The sequence below is a fragment of the Herpailurus yagouaroundi genome, unplaced genomic scaffold (genome assembly GCF_014898765.1).
Source record: "Herpailurus yagouaroundi ecotype Mexico unplaced genomic scaffold, PumYag 77, whole genome shotgun sequence".
NCBI classification, from domain to species: Eukaryota; Metazoa; Chordata; class Mammalia; order Carnivora; family Felidae; genus Herpailurus; species Herpailurus yagouaroundi.
The window spans coordinates 65,879,215-65,902,731 of NW_024412388.1; the positions used below are offsets into that span (position 1 = coordinate 65,879,215).

A 23,517-nucleotide genomic window follows, 5' to 3' on the forward strand; every position below is an offset into this window, starting at 1 on the left:
AGTCGGACGCTTAACCAACTGCGCCACCCAGGCGCCCCTGTATATTTTGTTTTTTAAGAAACCGTCAAATTATCTTCTAGAGTGTACTATTATTTTGCAGTACTACCAACAATGAATGAGAATTCCTATTACTCTATATCTTTGCCAACATTTGGTGTTGCCAGTGTTCTGAATTTTGGCCACTCTTCTAGGTGTGTTGTGATGTCTTTGTCTATTTTCACTTCACTGATGACTTTTGATATGGAGCATCTTTTCATATGTTTATTTGCCATCTGCTAGTCTCCTTTAGTGAGGTTTCTTTTAAGGTTTTTTGGCCCATTTTTCTTTTTTTAAATTTTTTTTATGGAAAATTTTTTTCAATGTTTATTTATTTTTGAGAGACAGAGCATGAGTGGTGAAGGGGCAGAGAGAGAGGGAGACACAGAATCTGAAACAGGCTCCAGGCTCTGAACTGTCAGCACAGAGCCTGACTTGGGGCTCAAAGCCATGAACGTGAGATCATGACCTAAACCGAAGTTGGACGTTTAACCAACTGAGCCACCCAGATGCCCCCTTTCAAAAAAATTTTTTTAATGTTTATTTATTTTGAGAGGGGAGGAGAGAGAGAGAGAGAGAGAGAGAGAGAGAGAGAGAGAGAGAGAGAACACAAGCCACTGGGGAGGAGCAGAGAGAGAGGGAGAGAGAGAATCCTGAGTACTAACAGTGCAGAGCTCCATAGGGGGCTCATACTTACTAACTCTGAGATCATGTCTTGAGCCAAGGTCAAGAGCCAGATGCTTAACTGACTGAGCCACCTAGGCACCCCTGGCCCATTAAAAAAAAAAATGTTTTTTTATGTATTTTGAGAGAGAAACAGAGAGAGGGAGGGAGGGGCAGAGAGCGCGCGAGAGAATCCCAAGCAGGCTCCATGCTGTCAGTGCAGAGCCCGAGACGGGGCTCAAACTCATGTACCATGAGAACATGACCTGAGCTGAAATCAAGAGTCAGACGCTCAACCGACTGAGCCATCTGGGCGCCCCTCTTTGGCCCATTTTTTTAAATGGGTTGTTTGTTTTCCTGTTGTTGAGATTTAAGAGTTCTTTATATATTTTGGATAATAGTCTTTTATCAGATATGTCTTTTGAAATATTTTCTCCTAGTCTGTGGCTTGTTTTCTCATTTGCTTGACAATGTCTTTCTCAGCAGAAAATTGTAATTTTAATGTAGTCCAGCTTAACAATTTTCTCTTTCATGAACTGTGCCTTTGGTATTTTATTTAAATCATTGCCAAACCCAAGGTCATCTAGATTTTTTTCATATGTTCTAGTATAGTTTTGCATTTTTACACTTAGGTCTGTGATCCATTTTGAGTTAATTCTTGTAAAAGGTTTAAGGTCTGTGTCTAGATTCATTCCTTTGCAAGTGGATGTCCAGTTGTTCCAGCACTATTGGTTGAAAAGACCATTTTTTTTCTCCATTGTATTGCCTTTGCTCTTTTGTCAAAGATCAGTTGACTATATTTATACATCTCTATTTCTGGACTCTCTATTCTGTTCTATTGGTCTATTTGCCTGTTCTTTCACCAATACCAGTCTGGATTACTATGTTTGAAATACAGTCAAGGTATTTGAAATTTGCATTTGAAATACAAGTGTATGTATTTGAAATACGATGAATGCTACCTATGTGAAGGTTTAATGATTGTAAATTTTAATGGAGTCAAGATGAGTAAGTAACAAGTATTAACTGGAGCATTTGGAAAGAGCCATTTATTCTTAGTTGGACAGCTGTTGTGTGTGTGGATGCATACACTTGTAAATAAAGACATTTTATTATCCCTATGGTGCAGTAATTATTTTGTAGGAAAAAGTCCTTCTAGTTGATATGATGAGATCATTGTTATCACAATAGTACTCAATACTTCCATAGTCCTCATTATGTGCCAGTCACATTTAAGTGCATCACACATTTATCTCATTTAATCCTCACAACAGCCCTATGAAGTAGATATTAATGTTAATCCCATTTGACAGATAAGGAAACTGAGGCATAGTAAAGTTAAGCCCAAGGCTCCACAGCTGGAGTCATGTTGTCAGGACTCTAACCCTGGCAGTCTGTCTCTAAAATCTGTGCTTTTAACCACTACACAATCAATATTCCCTGGCACCACCCTAGCAAATTTTATAACCACTATTCAACTCTCTTTTTTTAAAAAAAATGCTTATTTATTTCGAGAGAGAGAAGAGAGAGAGTGAGCAGGGAAGGGGTAGAGAGAGAATCCCAAGCAGGCGCTGCACTGTCAGCACAGAGTCTGACATGGGGCTCTATCTCACGACCCTGAGATCACGACCTGAGCCAAAATCAGAAACCCACTGAGCCAACCAGGTGCCCCACCACTATTTAACTATCTAAAGTACTGTGAGGACAAGTGTAAAAGAGCCTCAGTCTGTTTATTCTTGGATAAGAAGTATTAGGGAATGGAAGTCACAACTTACTAAAATTAATCACTTGATGAGAAATTTCTGAACTAAATGTACCTACCCATTTATGAATGAAATATTGACAGAAAAAGTTTTCAACAGGAGCATTGGTAAAATATTAGAAGTCGTTTGCCTTCAAGTATTTAAGTGATGATCTGAATTTTAATAATAATTTCTTCTGAGACTCTAGAAGGCATGCTTTCTTTGTACTAATGTATTATAAACTGGGAAATGATTTGTGATTTGGAGAAAAAAACTTTTTTATTGTATATTAATAAAGCCAAAGTAGAAGGTGAAGATGGCGTCAGTTGAATGACTAGTTAGGTACTTTTAGGATTTTTAGTGTGTGATTCAAGTGCTATCTTTAGCTCTGATATCTAAACATATTTAATATTTGAAACTGATTATACAATCAAAAATAATTTCTGTAAAAATAATTTATCTATAGTTACTATGAAAGCATAATATCCCAAATAAGGAATCTTTGTTAAAGTTATTGAAAAAATATGTATAATGTCATTAGAATTTTTACTGAATTCTGGGCCATGTCTCCCTAAAATAGAGTGGCACACTTCCTCCAAATAAATTATTGGGCCCAAAACCATTAAACCATGTTTAAAAAAAAAAAAAAAAACAAACAACTTTGATAAATAAAATAGTAAATACACTTAAGTTTTCTGACTTGGTTGAAAAAATTAAAATCTCGGGGCGCCTGGGTGGCGCAGTCAGTTAAACGTCCGGCTTCAGCCAGGTCACGATCTCGTGGTCCGTGAGTTCGAGCCCCGCGTCAGGCTCTGGGCTGATGGCTCAGAGCCTGGAGCCTGTTTCTGATTCTATGTCTCCCTCTCTCTGCCCCTCCCCTGTTCATGCTCTGTCTCTCTCTGTCCCAAAAATAAATAAACGTTGAAAAAAAAAATTAAAAAAAAAAATAAAATGAAATAGGAAAATTAAAAAAAAAAAATTAAAATCTCTTAAAATACATTATGGCCTTACTTCAGTTAGAGATGAACCACCCCTATTCCAGCATGAGAACTTGTAAACTATAAACATTAAGGAGAAGAATCTTTGTAATATTAATTAATTAATTAATTTACTTACTTGTTTATTTTTTTTTAATTTTTTTTTTCAACGTTTATTTATTTTTGGGACAGAGAGAGACAGAGCATGAACGGGGGAGGGGCAGAGAGAGAGGGAGACACAGAATCGGAAACAGGCTCCAGGCTCTGAGCCATCAGCCCAGAGCCCGACGCGGGGCTCGAACTCCCGGACCGCGAGATCGTGACCTGGCTGAAGTCGGACGCTTAACCGACTGCGCCACCCAGGCGCCCCATTACTTGTTTATTTTTAAAGTAAGCTCTATACCCAATATGGGGCTTGAACTCATGATCCCAAGATCAAGAGTTACAAGTTTTATCAAATGAGCCAGCCAGGTGCCCCTGTAATTTTCTTTTAATAAACAGAAGAGAATTGTGTTTTCATGGAATAATCACATTAATGTTTGATTAGTAAAAATTTTACTAATTTTTAGTAAAATTAGTACCAATTTTATATCTTTATTAAAAATATAGTAGCCTTGGGGCGCCTGGGTGGCGCAGTCGGTTAAGCGTCCGACTTCAGCCAGGTCACGATCTCGCGGTCCGTGAGTTCGAGCCCCGTGTCGGGCTCTGGGCTGATGGCTCAGAGCCCGGAGCCCGTTTCCGATTCTGTGTCTCCCTCTCTCTGCCCCTCCCCCGTTCATGCTCTGTCTCTCTCTGTCCCAAAAATAAATAAACGTTGAAAAAAAAAATTAAAAAAAAAATATATAGTAGCCTTAAAGAAATTTAAGGGAAAAAAGTGTATGTTTTATTAACTCTGGTTCTTGTTACCCAACTTTCTGCCATACACATATATATGTATAAAATCAAATAAGCAAGGATCTATGTGATTTTTAAACAGTATTTCAAATAGACTATTATGTAGTTTTTTGGCTGTGTTTTTATTTTTATTTTTATTATTTATTTTTTTTAATGTTTATTTATTTTTGAGGGAGACAGAGACAGAATGCGAGTGGGTTAGGGACAGAGAGGGAGGGAGACACAGAATCCGAAGCAGGCTCTAGTCTGAGCTGTCAGCACAGAGTCCGATGCGGGGCTCAAACTCACGAGCTGTGAGATCATGACCTGAGCCGAAGTCGGACGCTCAACCGACTGAGCCACCCAGGTGCCCCTGTTTTTATTTTTACTTTAAAAAATAGTGGGGCGCCTGGGTGGCTCAGTCGGTTGGGTGACCGACTTCGGCTCAGGTCGTGATCTTGCGGTCCGTGAGTTCGAGCCCCGCATCGGGCTCTGTGCTGACAGCTCAGAGCCTGGAACCTGTTTCAGATTCTGTGTCTCCCTCTCTCTCTGACCTTCCCCCATTCATGCTCTGTCTCTCTCTGTCTCTAAAATGAATAAACGTTAAAAAATAAGTAAATAAATTAAATAAATAAATAAATAAATAAATAAATAAAAATAAAAAATAGTAAAAGAACCTTGTTCATATCTCAGTTCCATTATCCCTAAAGGCTGCCCCTACCTTTTCCCTTACATACTCTATTTTTGTCATGATCATTATTTACAGGGATGACAATTGGTCACCCACCCTCATTAAAAAAATCATACAAACACCCTAATCTCATAGATGAAATAAAACTTAGATGAAAAATTTTAATGTAAAGTGATTGTGTAATGGATTTTTAACTCCTAAGTGGTAGAGGAGATAGCTCAGTCTGAAAAAAGTAAATGTAACGAGTAAAATTTCTCTAAAATACTATGCAGTTTAATGACTATATTAATCTATTACCCTATTACATCTAGTGCAATGAGTTTATTGGTATGTTCATAGTTTTTTTTCTGTGAATTATTTTTAAGGACAAATTTCCAGGTTATGGTATTTATAGGGATTAAAATTTTTTTTTTATTTTTTTAATGTTTATTTTTGAGAGGGAGGGAGAGAGAGATAGAGAGAAAGAGAGAGAGAGAGAGCATGAAGAGGGGAGGGATGGCAGAGACAGAGGACACACAGAAGCCGAAGCAGGCTCCAGGGTCTGAGCTGTCAGCACGGAGCCCGACGTGGGGCTCAAACTCTTGAACCATGAGATCATGACCTGAACCAAAGTCAGAAGCTTAACCGACTGAGCCACCCAGGTGCCCCTTAAAATTAATACTTGTTCCCAAATGATTTTTAAAATTATATTTATTATATATTTTTTTAATGGATAAATGGGTGTTTATTGTTACCAATTTTGAACTGTCCATTTACATCATACATACTTTTTTGTATTTCTCGCTGTTTTAGTTTCCTAGGGCTGCTAAAACAAATTGTCACAAGGTAAACATCTTAAAACAACAAAAATTTATTCTTACACTTTTGGCAGCTAAACCAAGATGTGGGTAGGGCCACGCTCCTTCCAAGGGTTCTGAGAGAGAATCCTAGGAGAGTAGTATAGAGTTATACATTTCAGGAATAACCTTCCTGTTATGAGTGTTTCTCATTCTTTAAAAAAAAAATGTAGTGGATTTTAGCTCTTAAAAAAAAAGGGATGTTTTTCCTCAGTAGCCTGAGTGTGCTGTTTTTTTTTTTCCCCCCTCTGGGCCTACCTAATTTCCTAGGCTCCATGGTGCTTTTTTCTGCTCACTTGACATTGAAGCAATGGAGAAATAGTCAGGCTCACCTGGCTATGGGTATGAGTTAGCCTTGACCCCTCAACTGCCCACTGATGCTGCCATATTTATCTTCTTTATTGCAGTATAGTTGAACACACAATATTACATTCGTTTCAAGTGTATAACACAGTGATTCAGCAACTCTTATCAGTTATGCTGTGCTCACCACAAATGTAGCTACCATCTGTCACCATACAATGCTATTACAATACCATTGACTATATTCCCTATGCTATACCTTTCATCCCTGTGACTTATTCATTCCCGTATATAATATCTTTATCCATTCATCCATGAATGGACACTTAGGTTGCTTTCATATCTCGGCTATTGTAAATAATGCTGTTGTGAATGTGTGGGTGCATATATCTTTTTGAATTAGTGTTTCTGTTTCCTTGGGGTAAAATACCCAGTAGTGGAATTACTGGATCCTGTGGTATTTCTATTTTTAAATTTTTGAGGAAGCTCCACAGTCTTTTCTACAGTGGTTGCTCCAATGTACGTTTCCACTAACAGTGCATGAGGGTTCTCTTTTCTTCACATCCTCACCAACATTTGTTATTTTTTGTCTTTTTGATACTATCCATTCTGACTGGTGTGAGGTAATATCTCACTGTGGTTTTGATTTGCATTTCCCTGATGATTAGTGATGCCAAACATCTTTTCATGTGTCTGTTGGCATTGTTCCCAAATGTTTGAAAGAATTATTTACAGTACTCATTTTACCAAAACCTAGCTAGATTGTTTTATTATTTAAAATCTTCAAATTATAACTGCTTATTTAATAACTTGAAATTTCACAGTTGAGATGAATTCTTGCTTTTCAGGTTTACCACTATGGTTCTTTTTTGTGTGTATGATATTTGAAGAAATATAAAAATCCTTTATCATCCTTCTCTACACGTAGAAAGTCAGATTTGTTTCCATTTGTTAATAGGTAATGCATTTCTCCGAAATGTGAAAGATCTAGTCTCGGGTTCTAAAGTCATTTAATATGCCAAGTCCTGGTAATATTTCTAGCTATCTGAAAATGATTAAATCAGATAAGAATCTATTTTTTCTTTCCTCCCAGCATTACCTACCAGAACAATTCAGGCTTTTCACAGATAGTAATGTCAGTGTTCCTTTGGTAATGAGTATTTTAAAGGAGTTCTTTTGGAAATTAATTCTAGAAAAGGTGATTTTTATTATATTTTTACTCCTACTGTAGATGCTGTACTTCTACAGGACTTCAGCTTGCAATTTTTTTTAAGTAGGAGTTTTAAGTTGACTTTGGATATTAGCATTTTCCCCTAAGGTTTTTGGATTTGAATGTTAACCTTTTGACATTGAGTATTCCTTGATGGAACTAAAAAATTTGCTTGAATGGCTGACAAATCTTTGTAATCTGTAAATAAGCTAGAAAGATGCTATTTGTTTCTAATACAAAAGTATTTTTAAAGGAGGGAGTTTTGAAAAACAGGAAATCCTAGCTGTCAAAGTAAAAAGATGAATGTTCTGAAAGAATTGCTGAATCATTAATGTAAAACTGCTTGGCATATAGAGTAGGTGTTCCCATATCTTTAAAGGTTAACATGTGATTGTTACCTTTTCACTATACTTTAAACATATATGTACATTTACTTTTCCTTTAAATGTTCTTTTTCTTCCAAGTTTACAGATTTAAGGTATCTATAGGGCTGTGTGCAATTCTTTTGACATTTTCTTATTAATCCATCTTTCCATTATATTAGAAATGGGAACATCTTTGAAAAGATGACAAAACAATAGGAGATAAAAGATGAGTAATATAGACTGAAAATATTTCTCATAAATATACAAAATATATACAAAAAAGCAGATATCAAAAGGGTATGTAAATGATATGACATAAACTTTGTTAACAAAAAAACAAATACAAAACTATAAGTATCATAAATATAAATATAATATAAATATTTATAGGAAAAATGACTACAAGGAAATATATTTAGCAGGAATTACCTAAAGTGGTATGATAGGGAGGTTTTTATTTTATTCTTTTTTCTTTCTGTGTTTTCCAATACCTTCAGCAATGAGTATTGATAATTATAATTAGGGAAATGTGTTTTTAAAAGCAAAAATATTTCTCATATCGCTGCCCTGTAAATAGCATATCCAGATTTCAAGATGATCCAGTTAAGGTCTTATAAGAAACATGAGTATTTACTGTCTGTAACCTGATACTTTTCTTCTATCTTTCCTGCAGCACAAAAATTCTTTAAATAGTGACCCTAAGAGTTGGGCGGAGACAGAGGTGGGGGGAGTGGGATCTCATTCTGTTTTTGCTAAAGTAGCTAAAATCAGATAAGAAGCTTTCACAAATACTTAGTTTGCCAGAACTATTAACTCTTGTATATTACAGAAAACTAGTTAAAACCACTAACTAAGATAATTTTAAGTCCTTGACTGCTTTTGATGTTTATGATCTCCTTTTACAATGTGAAATTGGTATGTTGACCTCCTGGCATTTCTGATTGATAGACCCCAGGAATTCTGAAAATGACACAAATTATCTGAAAATGTTAATTTAAACAAACCATATTTTAGCATTGTGTATCTTATATTTGGATAACTTGAAATTGAAATTAAAATACCTAAAATCAGTTCAAGGGTACCTTTAAATTTGTATAATGCCTTTAATTTATTTTAACATAGGATGCCTATTGGCTATAATTATTTTGTTTTTTTTCTCTTACAATAGAGTAAATAAATACGTAGTTATGATATTCTGTGCTGAAATATTGGGTTCTTAATCCACTTAGCTTCTTAAAAAGGAAATAAAAATGGTAGAGCCAGAAGGAAAATGAATAGTTAATCGTGGAGGAGGAGAAAACCTAGCTCTGTACTTTGACTAGAGGCAGCTGGGGAAGTGACGTCCTGTAGCATTTGCTGTTCTAGAAAGTACAGAGACACGTAGTGAAAATGGGAGGATCTAGAAGGAGGCTGTCTCCTGTGTAGTGTATATTTATCTGTAAGTAAGCCTTTGGGGAAGGAATTAAATAGAGACGCTGCTTGCTTGCTGCCTTAAGACAGCGAAGCTGAATTGCTGATTTGCTTTAACTTTTAAAATACCCAGCTTGGTTTATTTTTCTTGGAATCGTTGTATTGCTAAGACTGGGGACGCTGTTTTCTTTCACAAAGGGAAATCTAAGTTCATTTCAAGGCATTCGAAATGGGGAAAGACTATTATTACATTTTGGGAATTGAAAAAGGAGCTTCAGATGAAGATATTAAAAAAGCTTACCGAAAACAAGCACTCAAATTTCATCCGGACAAGAACAAATCTCCTCAAGCAGAGGAAAAATTTAAAGAGGTCGCAGAAGCTTATGAAGTATTGAGTGATCCTAAAAAGAGAGAAATATATGATCAGTTTGGGGAGGAAGGTAAGTATTCTGTGTATATCTTTAAGTCTCTCCAGCTCTGTCTCTCTTTCTCCCCCGCTTTCAGCTTTCTGGTCATAATTAAATTATCAGGCATCAAAGTAGAAAGACAAATAGATAAAAGCAAGATTTCATCTTTGATCATATGAGTAAATATTATTACATAGCTGTGAATGAATTGTATTTGCTTGCCCTTTTTTGGGCATTTTGTAATATATATATTCTACCAGTAGATTTATGTTAACATTGTATATTTGAGAAGAAACCTTAAATTCCCTTGCCCATTAATGAATTGTGTCAAAGTCTTATGCAACCTGTTTTGTTTTCTAATGAATTTTCTGCCAGAACCAATAAAGATCCTTCAGTCATTTAAAATTTTAACATTGGCAGTTCACATTCTGGGTAGTTTATATTTTATTTGCAAAAACGAGAGAAGTTTTTTGCCTTTCTGATAGCAATTTAGTTAGATGGAACAAGACAGAATCGTCTCCCTGAGAAGCAGAAGGCCCAGGCATTCAGCTGTAGTTGTTTTTGGCATTCTGCCTGGAGAGGAAAGAATTTTCCTGATGTCATAAAATACCAGAACAAGTTTTTAGCTTAATTGTAAACAGTAAGTGTGTGCCAAGAAACTGAGATCTCAGAAATACAATTTTTGACCTAAAATGGCCACCTAGTTAGAACAATTATTGATTTACTTTTAGGTAACATTATTTCTTTTGAAATTTTACTATCTAGGTATTGAGGAAAGCGTGACAACTTCCCTTTCCTCTCCCTGCCATACTTTTGTTTCTTGCACTGTGAGATCAGAAACTAGTTGAATACAGTAAACAGGGGTTATTTAAGATTATCCTTTTATCATTCTGGATTTTAAATTAAATTTGTCCATCATCTCCATATAAATGTAGCTATGAAGACTATTTTAAATTGCTAATTAACAGCAACAACAAAAACACTTTAATTCCTATAGGTTCTGGGATTTTTAACATTTCAAATCAGGAGCAAGTTATTTCATTATTTTTTTTCCTCCCAAAATGTTCTCTTTTAAATCATTGTAGTTATGAAAACTTTTTTTGTTATTTCTTTGTCTCCTTTATTGCATTTAACGTAAAATTTTCCTAATTAGAAATATACCCTAAAATACAGTGAAGCACTAACTCATTAAAAAAAAAAATTTATATAAGCAGCGTGATTGTGTAGAAACTTTTTTCTTTTTGTTTTGTTTTGTTTTCTTTTTGATCTGAGTTGCCTTAAATTGCAGTTTCTATTGTTGGTGATGAGGACCTGCAGTGTCAGGCTCTTACAAGATAAATATTGAAAAAGGCAAATAATGGCCAGTTCAATTCTGCTTATTCCTTATGGCCATATTAATCAAAATACGATTTGGTTCATCTCAAAAGCTAAGCAGGATTGTGAGATACTTATAATATACTCTTTCTGAAGAAGTTATTTGTGATTTTGTAAAGGAATTCACAAACATGAAGCAACACTATACATTCCCAAGAAAAAGCAGATATCCACTGCTTAACCCACATCTCCCTGATGGCTCAAGTTTGTTTATGACGAAGCCATAGAATTCAGTGTATACTAAGGATATTTATCTCCAGAATTTTCAAGTCATCCAATGAGACGTTTTTCTTGGCTTAATATTACCTCTTAATAGTGTTTCTCTTCAGTAGTATTTCTCTAGTTTGATTTTTACTGCTCATCATCACAGTGAGTGAATTTTTAAAGAACAAAAGCAGTATCATCTCTGTACCCTGAATCTTTTTTTGTTCTTGATTCAGATAATTGCCATAAACAATAAAGGTAATAGAGAGGGGAGAATAAATTTTTTAAAGCATTGAAATATATTCAGAAATATCATTCTCTAGGAGTTATTTGAAAATACAGTTAAATGAAAGTTATTTGATTATTTTTTCAAAAGTATTCTTCCTTTACATACAGAAAAGCATTATATTTATTTGCTCTTTATTCAGAATAGCTCATTTATTCTTTGAAAAAATCCCTTGTAGGTATACTGTTTAAATGTGGGAAAACATTTTTTTCTCTTTGCCTTTCATTGGTCAGTTTGTATCTGCAGGCCTGGTTCCATAGCTCTATGTGTTTCTCCAGTAGTAACAAAACACTGAATGTTAGGACTCTGGAACTGTTAGTAATTTATATGATATACTTGTTTCCCCCAGTTATTACACTCGCTGTCAAGGCCTAGGACAGTGGGAACAGGAACCATGAACTGAGAAGTATATGAGTTGAACATGCTAAATTTATATATTTAGAGACTAAGAGAACCAGTGATCCAGTTTATTCATGTTTTGAAAAAATCTAATATCCACAGTTTTAAATGCTGGGTTTAAAAATTTTTGGACAAAACTAAAGATGTTTTAAATTTACCTTATGACCCAGCAGTTCTGCTCGTAGGAATCTGTAAAAGAGAAATGAAAACATAGGTCCACAAAAAAGATATGTACATGAATGTTCATAGCAGCATTAGTTGTAATGGCCCCAAACTGGGAACAATTTAAAAGTACTATCATTAACTGGATGGATAAACAAAATGTGATATATATGTATGTGTGTACATACACACAGACACACTGGTATACTACTTAGCATTAAAAAGATTGATTTAATGAAACATGCTATAACATGGATGAACCTCAAAAACTATGCTAGATAAAAGAAGTCAGATGTCAGAGGCTACATATGCTATGATTCCATTTATTGAAATGCATGGAAGAGGCACATTTATAGAGAAAGTAAGTGTATCAATGAGTTGCCTAGTGCTAGAGGTGGGAGCAGGGATCAGCTACAAATAGAAAGTAGAGAACTGGTTAGGTTGATGGAAATAATCTATACCTGGATTGTGATGATGGCTGCACAACTCTACAACTTTACTAAAATCACTGATTTATATATTTGCAATGGGTTAATTTTATAGTATTTAATAAATAAAGCTATTTTTAAAAATATAGAAATGTTCTCCATAGTTGAATCATTTTAAAAACAAAAAACACCCACAACTACAGAAATTTAAAATTGGATCTTGAACCTGTATCTCCTAGAAGGTTTTAGGTTTGTGGTTCAATGGATTTCAACAGAAGTTTGTATTAAAATGCTTTAAAAAAAAAAAAAAAAAAGACTTTCAGTAATGCCTCCTTACAGCATCCTAGATCTGTAACCCTAGATCCTAGATTTCTTTTCCTTTATGCCTTTTTTTGGTATGTAGTTTATTGAGTCACTTTAACTACTGAAAGGTAGTATTTATAATGATCAAACTTGTGTTTAGTATATTAATCTTTATACTCACTTGTTCCTTCTTTATGTAATCAACTGAATCTCTTTATTTGCTATGTATTTTTAAAAATAAGTTGAATTTTTGAGTCAAGACTACTTAAAGGATCTCATTATTCTAGTAACTTTGTAAGTCTTGCTATGAATCTAGATTTTTACACATCAAATCTCCTTAAAGTAAGAGTTGTTAAAGTCCTGTAATTTTTTTCTTTGAAATCCTAATTCTTCTCCAGTGCTGCTGCTTTTGACAAACTTTCAACTAACTAGTGGAAATTATTGTTATGGAGAGTATACCAAACACATATTTGTTTTTGGATTGCAAATTGGTTGGTTTGTTTTTAAATAATAGCAGTCTTGCTACACAGCATGGGCAAATGTTGATTCCAGAGTATATTCCTTATCATGAAAAGTGATGATGGTGTCTAGAAAATATTTTGGAGAACAGAGGGAATCCAGTTGAATATTAAAATTTTCCATGAGCACTCAAAATGTATGTAATAAAGAGTTGACTGTATAGTTGATAACATGCCTGTTATAATTCAGGTGCTAGGCAATCAAGTGATACTTACATAATAATTCATGTTACATTGTTATGAATATTGGTATGATTTTCTCAGTCATTGTAGTAGCCTTGTACTTAATCTGAGCGATGTATGTACTTGACTGTTTAGTGTCAAGGAAAACCTCAAAGCTCCATTGTCAGCTTTGATAAATGTCACTTCAGACTGTGTGAATCTTCTCAGGGCCTCTGTAATCCTGACTGAGTTACCATTTTTGGCAGAGAAGAGATGAGGTTTTAAGGAAAAGCCAAACCCATAGTGTAATAACTTAAAATGTTGTTCTTTCTTTTCATGAATTTATTATGAGTCCAAAGTATTTAGATTTTGTCTTGTAGAGAGTTAGATTGGGCAAGCTAATGTACTCAACTCGTTCTTAAACTATTATACTCTATTATATTTGTGGGATAAAAGATGAAATGATTGAAGTAATTTAAGCATTGGTTCAGTCACATTGGTCATGACCTTGAGCTATATACATAACTTGTCATTTATAAAACTCTGTCACTATCTTTTTTTAACATTTGGAGTTAAAACTGTACCACTAAAAATTATAAAAAGAAGTTTTGTGTGAGCTGCATGTTAAAACTCCTTGTCCTGCTTATACTTGTCATTCTCTTTCTGAAAGGAACATCCTCACTGCTATTTGGATGTATCATTCAATACATATTTTAACAGTTTTTCAGATTATTAAATTTTTCTTAGTCTCTCCAGATTTTTATTCATGGATGAAGGTAAAAATTTAAACATCAGTTGAGACTGTTGGATGAAAAAGAATATATATATATATATATATATATATGTTTGTTTTGAAATTTTAATTTTGATTCCAGTTAACATACACTGTTATATTAGATTTGGGTGTACAATACAGTGATTCAATATTTCCATACTATATGTAAACTTTTTAATGGAAGAAGCCAAATAGAATAAAACATGCAAAACTAAATCTCTTTGAAAGCATGCTTAGTGATTCCAGTATAATTTTTTATTATTAAATCTCTCATGTATGTGTATGTGTGATTATACTTCATATAGCTTTTGCCTCTTCTCTATCCCGACATTCAAGATCCCTTTCAAAGTTTAAACACACTTTAAGAATTAGTTTATTCTCTAGTCAATAAACATGAGCGCCATCGTTTTCAGCCCTGTATATGTGAGCAATGCAAAAATGAATAGAATGTATTTCCTGCCCTCAAATTACTCACTGTTTGAAGATATTGGAATCTCTTAATCTCTTGAATTTATCACAGTTTAAAATTTTTAGATTCTATTCCTCCTTGTTTCCTTGGTCAGGAATGCCCGTAAGGCTCATTCAGAAACTTTGCTACTACTATAATGATATAAATCCTTGTCAGTATTGATCCTTTAAAAGACCACTATACTAATGTTTGATGGGTCTTTAACAGAAACTGTCTTTAGTATATAGCAGAAAATGCAGCCTCAAAAGTATAATTGTTTGTGAACTACATATTACTTAGTTGAATCTTAAAGAACAGGGTCAAAAGTTCACTATCTCAGAGTCTGAAGCAAGTTGTGCACAACAGACAGAAATAACCAATCCAAGACTCTTGATGTTAGTCTTCTTTCTACATAGTGTTGAAATTAATGCTATCACACAATATGCCTAAACAATTTTGTTAGCTAGAGTAGGGTAACAGTTTAAAGAAACATTTTTCATAATGTGTCCTAATAAAATTTTTTCCCCTTTCTGCCACAGAAAGAGTTCTATTTTAATTCTTAAAGTAAAAGATGATCTAAAATGAAGCTAATTAGTATGAATATGGTATTTTACATTATTGATTATGCTCTATAATGATACTTAAAGATTTAAGTTATGCATTTTGCATCTATTACCAAAGACCTTTCAATTGTCGTCTTTTGAAAACTTACATACGTCAGGTTATCAAACCAGTGGTTTAATAACCTCTCTGAGGTTCCTGACTTTATTTTCTTATTTATGTATAGAACAAAGATTCAGGAATAAATTATCACTAAAGATGGGGATGTGGAGGAAGAATTTGAAAGCTAAACATTTAACTTAGGATGGAATGATCAAAAGTTAGGTAACTGTTCTGTATTTAGTTACAATGGCATTTCTGGCCAATCTTAATAAATTATAACCTAAGGTGGCCAAAATCTTATTAGGGATACAACTTTGAAAGTTTAACTTTCGAGAGTTGCAAGCTTTTTTCTAATCACGTTTATTTGTTCATTTAGGGTTGAAAGGAGGAGCAGGAGGTACTGATGGACAAGGAGGTACCTTCCGGTACACCTTTCACGGTGACCCTCATGCCACATTTGCAGCATTCTTTGGAGGTTCCAATCCCTTTGAAATTTTCTTTGGAAGACGGATGCCTGGTGGTAGAGATTCTGATGAAATGGAAGTAGATGGAGATCCTTTTACTGCCTTTGGATTCAGCATGAATGGATATCCGAGAGACAGGAATTCTGTGGGACCATCCCGCATTAAACAAGATCCTCCAGTTATTCATGAACTTAGAGTATCACTTGAAGAAATATATAGTGGTTGTACCAAACGGATGAAGATTTCTCGAAAAAGGTTAAATCCTGATGGAAGGAGTTATAGATCTGAGGACAAAATTCTCACCATCGAGATTAAGAAAGGGTGGAAAGAAGGCACCAAAATTACTTTTCCAAGGGAAGGAGATGAAACGCCAACTAGTATTCCAGCAGACATTGTTTTTATCATTAAAGATAAAGATCACCCAAAATTCAAAAGGGATGGATCAAATATAATTTACACTGCTAAAATTACTTTACGAGAGGTAAGTTAGTAGCACCAGGGATTCTGAAACCAGACAGAATTATGCATCTGATCTTAGGGAATTTATCTAAACAACAGCTAATATTTATTAAATGTTTAGTATGTTATTTAAATTCTCATAAGAACCCCCAGAGGTAGTACTATAATACCTCTTTTTTTTTTTTTAATGTTTGTTTATTTGAGAGAGGGAGGGAGAGAGAGAGGGCGTGCGCGCGTGCGTGTGAGTGAGGGAGGGGCAGAGAGAGAGAGGGGAACAGAAGATCTGAAGTGGGCTCTGTGCTGACAGCAGAGAGCCCAATGCAGGGCTCAAACCCACAAACCATGAGATCATGCCCTGAGCCAAAGTCAGATGCTCAACCGACAGCCACCCAGGCACGCCTATAATGCCTCTCTCATGGGTAGGATTATATTTTCTAAGTTTAGTTACCTGTACTAGCAATTTAAATGCCAACTTTAAGTGCTAACTGGGTTATGTACTATGAAACCTAATATTGGGTTAACTCTACTCAGTTTTTATAGATATGGTTTATGAGATATACATTGGAATTTTATCACCTTAGTCCATGTATAAGGTTTTCCCCAAAATTGTTAATTTGGAGTAATACTTATATAAAAGATACTACTTTAAAATAATTGTTAAAGGTACTGCTTTATAAGTTCTTATTTGTTCTGTTTTTAGATACTGTTTTTCAAATTGCATTATAATCCTGCATATATGGCCATGTCACTTCCCTGCTTAAAATTCTTAAATAATTCCACATAGCATCTACCATAAAGTCCAAACTTTTTAGCTTAAAATGAAAGGTCATTTTAGGGGTGCCTGGGTGTCTCAGTCTGTTAAGTGTCTGACATCATTTCAGCTTAGGTCATGATCTAATGGTTTGTGAGTTTAAGCTAACAGCGTGGAGCCTGCTTGGGATTTTGTCTCCCTCTGTTTCTACCCATAAATGTATATACATTTCCCTAAATTTGCTCTATTATTATCTTATATACATCTATGTCGTTGTCTGAGCTCTAGTCTATGGAACACTGTTGTTCCTCGCTCTGCTTCAATACTTGCTAACGGTCCAAAGCTTAGCTCATTCTGTACTGTCAGAAGATAAGGGGGTATGATGGGTGCCCTTTGTCTCACAAAAGACTTCTGCACCTCTGTGCCAATGTTACATATACTGTATTGTTATTACTGGTTTGCTTCTGAGTTCCTTGTGCATTCCCTGAGGTGGGGTCCCTGTTCATGGTCCCTTAGCTCAGCATCGAGCAGGAATGTGTGGCATATAGTACGCACTCAGTAAACATTTGTTGACTAAACCAATAAATGTATTTCTTATCCTAATATTTTTCCTTCCAGAGAAGTAGGTACTTACTCTTATTCTTTTCCTAAATTTCTCCCTCTTTTCTTGTCCATTTCCATCCCTGCATTTTGAATGTTGTAATGGCAGCCTCAAACATTCCATTTCATTTCAGGGCATAGTGGAAGACATCCTTTACTTCTCTTTCCTTTTCCTTCCTTCCCCTTCTCCTTTCCTTCTTTTATAATATGTCTGATCATGCATGTCCTAAAGAGATTTGTTAACAGGGAAAAAGTCTTACAATTATTGATATTCTTTTAGAGGTTAATGTTTTACCTTAGTGGTTTCATTCTTCATACTTGGTTATATTTTTGTTGAGTTTTTTAAGTTTTGGAGTTTGTTCATTTTATTTGGTCTATTTTAGGCATTGTGTGGCTGCTCAATTAATGTGCCAACAATGGATGGAAGAACCATACCTATGTCAATAAATGATATTGTGAAACCTGGAATGAGGAGAAGAATTATTGGATATGGGCTGCCATTTCCAAAAAATCCTGACCAGCGTGGTGACCTTCTAATAGAATTTGAGGTGTCCTTCCCAGATACTATATCCTCATCATCCAAAGAAGTACTTAGGAAACATCTTCCTGCCTCATAGAATGAAAAACTTTGTTACCCATATTTTGATAAGGCACTGAAAATATAAAAGGACTGGCAGTTTACTGATGTAGATGTGAATTCTGTATAAAGATGTGTAAATTATTTTGAGGATTCATTAAATTGCATGAATAGAGACGGGTCAAATAAATAGGCAAAAGGGATTTTTACAGTTAGAGATGAAGAGAAAACCTATTCACTGTATTTTATTTCATTTCTCCCAAATCAGAAATTTTTAGTATTTTGCTTCATGTAAAATTTGTTTTTGTGGAGTTAGTGGATATATTTCTAATAAAGTACTAGCCTATCCTAAAGTACTTTATTTCTTTTATCTTTACATTATCAGTATGATAGGTTCTCATTTATAATGGAAATTTAAATTCTTAACTAAACTACACATGTGATATGTATTTCTAGAAAATTAAAGCCCAAGTCATTTGGAAATGTGGTTGACTAGATTTAAATCTCCATCTGAAATGCTGCTATAGGGCTGGTACCCGTAAAAGAATATACTAATGCATATGTTTCACCATTTTGATTTTTAAAGTATGCTGTAGCATTTCTTAATAACATAGTTGTAATGTTCTTAAGGCAGACATTTTCATCATAAAAAGGAAATTAATGGCAATTTATCTCCTGTGGAAATCCCAATTGCCTGAATTACTGATATTTTAGAAATAGGCTGTTTTTAAAATGCCATATGTAATTTTATGCAAGTTGACTATATATCTTGGACTTAATAAATTATAGGCACATTTTATTGTCCACTAGTTTAAAATAATTTGTTTAATAATAAATGTGTTTTTAGAGGAAATATTGTTACTTGGAATTAATTTTCCAATTATACAGTCTTCTATAACTTACTGATAATATGCTATATGTACCTTATGCAATTTCCCTAAAAAGAATAAAGTACCACTATGGTGTTAAACCAAAATATGGGGAAAATAAACACTAACTGCTGCTTATGAATGATGTTGCTACTACTTGTTATGCATATAAATAATTTACTTTTTCATATACATAGATTGCATTTCTTAGGTGTTTTAATTTTTTAAATATATTTATGTTTAAAAAATTGTTTTCTTTTTCTTTTAACTAGAGTAAGAGTGATGTCTTGAAACAAAGTTTTTGGTTCGAAAGTAGTTTTCAGGATGATTGATATATGTACAAGCTATACTGGATCCTATCACTCTTTAGCAGACTAAGAGTCTTTTAGAAAGCCAATAAATAGGTTGTAATTAACACATGCTTTTTACAGCCTTACTGCAATATAATTGACATGCCATAAGCTTACCTTTTTAAAAGTATATAGTTAAGTGGTTACATAACCACTGAGTCCAGAACTTTTCATCACCTGAAAAAGAAATTCCATATCTATTAGCACTCACTTCCTATTCTTCAGTATCTGGCAAACACAAATCTACTTTCTGTCTCTATGGATTAGAGATGTGTATTCGGGACATCTAGTATAAATGGGATCAAAGAATATGTGGCTTTTTTTCACGTAGCTTCTTTCACTTAGCATGACGTATTCAAGGTACATCCATGTTACATCATGTATCAGTACTTCTGATGATTCCTTTTTTATGGCCAAATAATGTTCTGTTCTATGGAGATACCACATTTTATTTATCCATTTATTAGCTGATGGGCATTTAGGTTATTTCCATTTTTTGGCTGTTAATAATGCTGCTATGAACATTTTTATACAAGTTTTTGTGTACATAACTTTTCAATTTTCTTGGGTATATATCTAAGAATAGAATTGCTGGAAATCATCACATGCTTTAGTTGCAAATGGAACCTCACCAGCTCAGTCAGTAGAGTATGTGACTTTTAATCTCCGGGTTGTGTGTTTGAGCCCCACATTGGGTGTAGAAGTTACTAAAAATAAAATCTTAAAAAAAAATGTTGAAAATGCCAGAGAATTTAGCTAATCACACTTACTATTCCACTAATTAATAAATAATTCCTTTATAACTTTGGTTCCCTGAACGACTAAAACTCCTTAGGGAAGGGGTGCCTGGGTGATTCAGTTGATTAAGTGCCCGACTCTTGATTTCAGCTCAGGTCATGATCCCAGGGTCATGGGATCGAGCCCCGAGTGAGCTCCCCACTGAGCATGAAGCCTGCTTAAGATTCTTTCTCTCTCTCTCTCTCTCTGCCCCCACTTGTGCACACACACAGTCTCTCTCTCTCTCTAGAACAAAAACAAAAGCAAAAAAACCCTAAACTACTTAGGGAAGTATAAACATCATAGCAACTTTCACAGGTGTAAAGAGAACTGAAAGCATCAGTCAGAGTGGTGGATATGATTCTATATTAAACCTACTGTCATTTATTGCAATTTTCTTGATTAAGCCTTTTCTCCTAAATAAAGGATTTGTGGATTAGGTAGATGGATAATCTTTGGATTAAAAAGTATTTTTTCTTTAAAGTACAGAATTATTGGGCACCTGGGTAGCTCAGTCGGTTAAGTGTCTGACTAAATCTCGGCTCAGGTCATGATCCCAGAGCTGTGGGACAGAGCCCTGCATTGGGCTCCATGCTGAGTGTGAAGCCTTCTTGGGATTCTTTCACTCTCTCTTTCCTTCTGTCCCTTCCCACTTGCTCACTCTCTTAAAAAAAAAAAAAATTAAAAGTACAGAATTATTCTTCTCTAATAAAAAAATTAATTTTTACTGCTATATACAAACAGTATACCAGTATCTTTCTTGTCTTAAAAGAATACTGATAATGCCTTAGCAAGTAATTGGTGCCCAATTTTTATTAGTTGAATGTCGAATTAATGTAAAAGTAGAGTTTTAAAGGATTCTTATTGATGTAAATTGTGAAGGTACTTTTGATTTTAAAGTGTTCTTTTTAAGTTCAGCCACATACTTGGATACTTGAAGTACTGTCGATGCCAGTAAGCTAATTGATAGAGATGTTTATCTTTCCTGCAAGAAAAACCAGATGCTCACGCATTCTAATCAGGGTGTGTATAAGCAAGGCGTTCACTGTTCTGTTGTCACTGACCTACCAATCTCAGTTGCGTTCTATAAAGCTACTTCACACATTTAATTCATTTGCTTTGCTGCCTCTGAAGGCATCTGTTTGTGACCCTTTATCTTTTAGTTCATCACTCCTGCCTATTAATAGCCTTTCTTGGGGGCAAGGAATTGAAAATACTTTTGCTTGTTTATTTTTAAGAAAACACCTATCATTTGACTAGTTACATTGAATAAAATGAAATTAATACTTGTGATTGGACTAGGCAAATGGTTAGAAGTAACTACTCTATTCTTGTATTTCAAAGGTTAAACATTACCCGTAATCTAGTAACAATGTTTATCCAACAATGTGCAATGTAGTGTCCTGCCTGTATACCTGGCTTTGATATCCCCCTTTATGGAGAATTATAGAAAGAAATGTGATTTATTACTTGTAAATTGTAGCTTAATATTTATTTGAATAGATAAGTTTTATGGATTGAATATTTCAACTTTTTTATCATTTCTTTTTTTTCTGTGATAATTTTAGTTCATAAAATTTGTAAAATTTTGGAGCTGGACAGAATTTTAGAGATCACATTTTCTAGATGAGGAAGTAATCCCAGAGAGGCTAAGGGACTTGCCTATGGCTAAAAAGCAAACTTGTAAGGGAATTCTGAGACTCCCTGTTCCTTATTCTCAGTAATATTTCCTACCAATATGCTATGATGTGCCATTGTTAAATTTCCCAGACTAGGTCAAATTCTGTTAAAGTGCATTTACCTACTTCTTTGTTGCAATCTGTGTAACTTAGCATATTTGAAATATTGTGAGTCATTTATGAGCATGTAGAATATAAACCTATAATTTGATGGTGTTAACTAGAAAACTTGAAAGATTAATTATGAAAACAGCCATTGTTTTAGGGAGAAAATTAAGAGCTCAGAATTGAAATGTATCCATCATTAATTAAAAAAAAATGTACTCCAATGTTATTTTCAAAATACTTCAAGGACACATCTGAGCTTTTAGATAAATAATATAATTAAATTAACATTTTTCCAAGTAAAAAATTTGCTATCCAACATATGTGAAATTATATCATTGGGGGGAGAGAGAGAGAGAGGAGGAGAGTTGAAGGGAGGAAGAGGGAAGAAAAAAACCTGCAGATTATATTGAGGAGAAGATTTGTAATGAGTACAATACCATCTATAATCATTTGCAAATGTAGTAATCTCTCCCAAACTAAAAATTGGTAGGTACATCTTCTCTGTAGCTTTTAGAAATTTGGTTTGTATCAATGCAGTTCTTAGGCCATTCTTACAGAGATAATTATTTATTTTTTTCTTATGTTAAGTAAACTCTTTGCCACACATGGATCTCTAACTCATGATCCCAAGATCAAGTCACCAACTGAGCCAGCCAGGCACCCATCTTAAAGAGATTATTTTATGTATTTGTTTTTTTAAACATTTATTTTTTGAGAGACAGACAGTATGCATGAGCAAGCAGGGGAGAGGGACAGAGGGAGAGGGATAGAATCCCAAGCAGGATCCTTGCCCAGCATGGAGCCTGACTTAGGGCTCAATCTCATGACCCTGGGGACATGAATTGGGCCAAAATCAAGAGTTGGATGCCTAACTGAGCCACCCAGGTACCCTGAGATAATAAAAAAAAAATTTTTTTTTAATGTTTATTTTTTGACAGAGGGAGAGAGAGACAGAGCATGAGCTGGGGAGGGGCAGAGAGAGGGAGACACAGAATCCGAAGCAGGCTCCAGGCTCTGAGCTGTCAGCACAGAGCCCGACAAGGGCTCGATCTCACGAACTTCGAGATCATGACCTAAGCTGAAGTCAGATGCCCAACCTACTGAGCCACCCAGGCACTCCTGTGAGATAATTTTAAAAAGGGGAAACTGGACATAAGGAACGGAAAAGACTAAAGTAAGTGGCAGAGGAAAAAAAGTTTTGGATACAGCCTTAAACATGAGAAATATAACCAGAGACAACTCCATTCCTGTTTGTTAAAGGTGTGACACTGAGATGAATATAAAAATTCTGGACAGAAAGTAGTATTAAGCTATAATAGGAGGTTCTGTATTAGCGAAGAGCTTGAGAAATATTTAGTGACATTTTTTAATAGGTTAAAAGTTACACAATATTTCAAATCAACTATGTATTTTGCATCTCTAAGACTGGGTAGTGAGGGGTTCAGGAGATGAGATTAACTGAGAATCATAAGATCTGAAAAGTATTGAACATTTAAATTTTTTTTTTAACATTTATTTTTGAGACAGAGAGAGACAGAGCATGAATGGGGGAGGGTCAGAGAGAGGGAGACACAGAATCTGAAACAGGCTCCAGGCTCTGAGCTGTCAGCACAGAGCCCGACGCAGGGCTCAAACCCACGGACTGCGA

The 23,517-nt window shown here is 34.7% G+C and overlaps 1 protein-coding gene across 4 annotated transcripts in view; it reads left to right on the plus strand.

Moving 5' to 3' along the window:
• DNAJB4 (DnaJ heat shock protein family (Hsp40) member B4) overlaps positions 1–19,097 on the plus strand; it is a 50,360-nt gene extending 31,263 nt beyond the window's left edge. For 2 of the 4 annotated variants that reach the window (XM_040470731.1, XM_040470730.1), the window contains exons 2-4: positions 9,305–9,546; positions 15,612–16,180; positions 17,893–19,097. In XM_040470731.1, the coding sequence (XP_040326665.1) occupies positions 9,336–9,546; positions 15,612–16,180; positions 17,893–18,126 (1,014 nt within the window). In that variant the 5' untranslated portion in view covers positions 9,305–9,335 and the 3' untranslated portion in view covers positions 18,127–19,097. Of the gene's footprint in view, positions 1–9,140; positions 9,547–15,611; positions 16,181–17,892 lie in introns of those variants that run through there. The other 2 variants (XM_040470729.1, XM_040470732.1) reach the window with 2 other exon arrangements.
• The last annotated feature ends 4,420 nt before the right edge of the window (positions 19,098–23,517 follow it).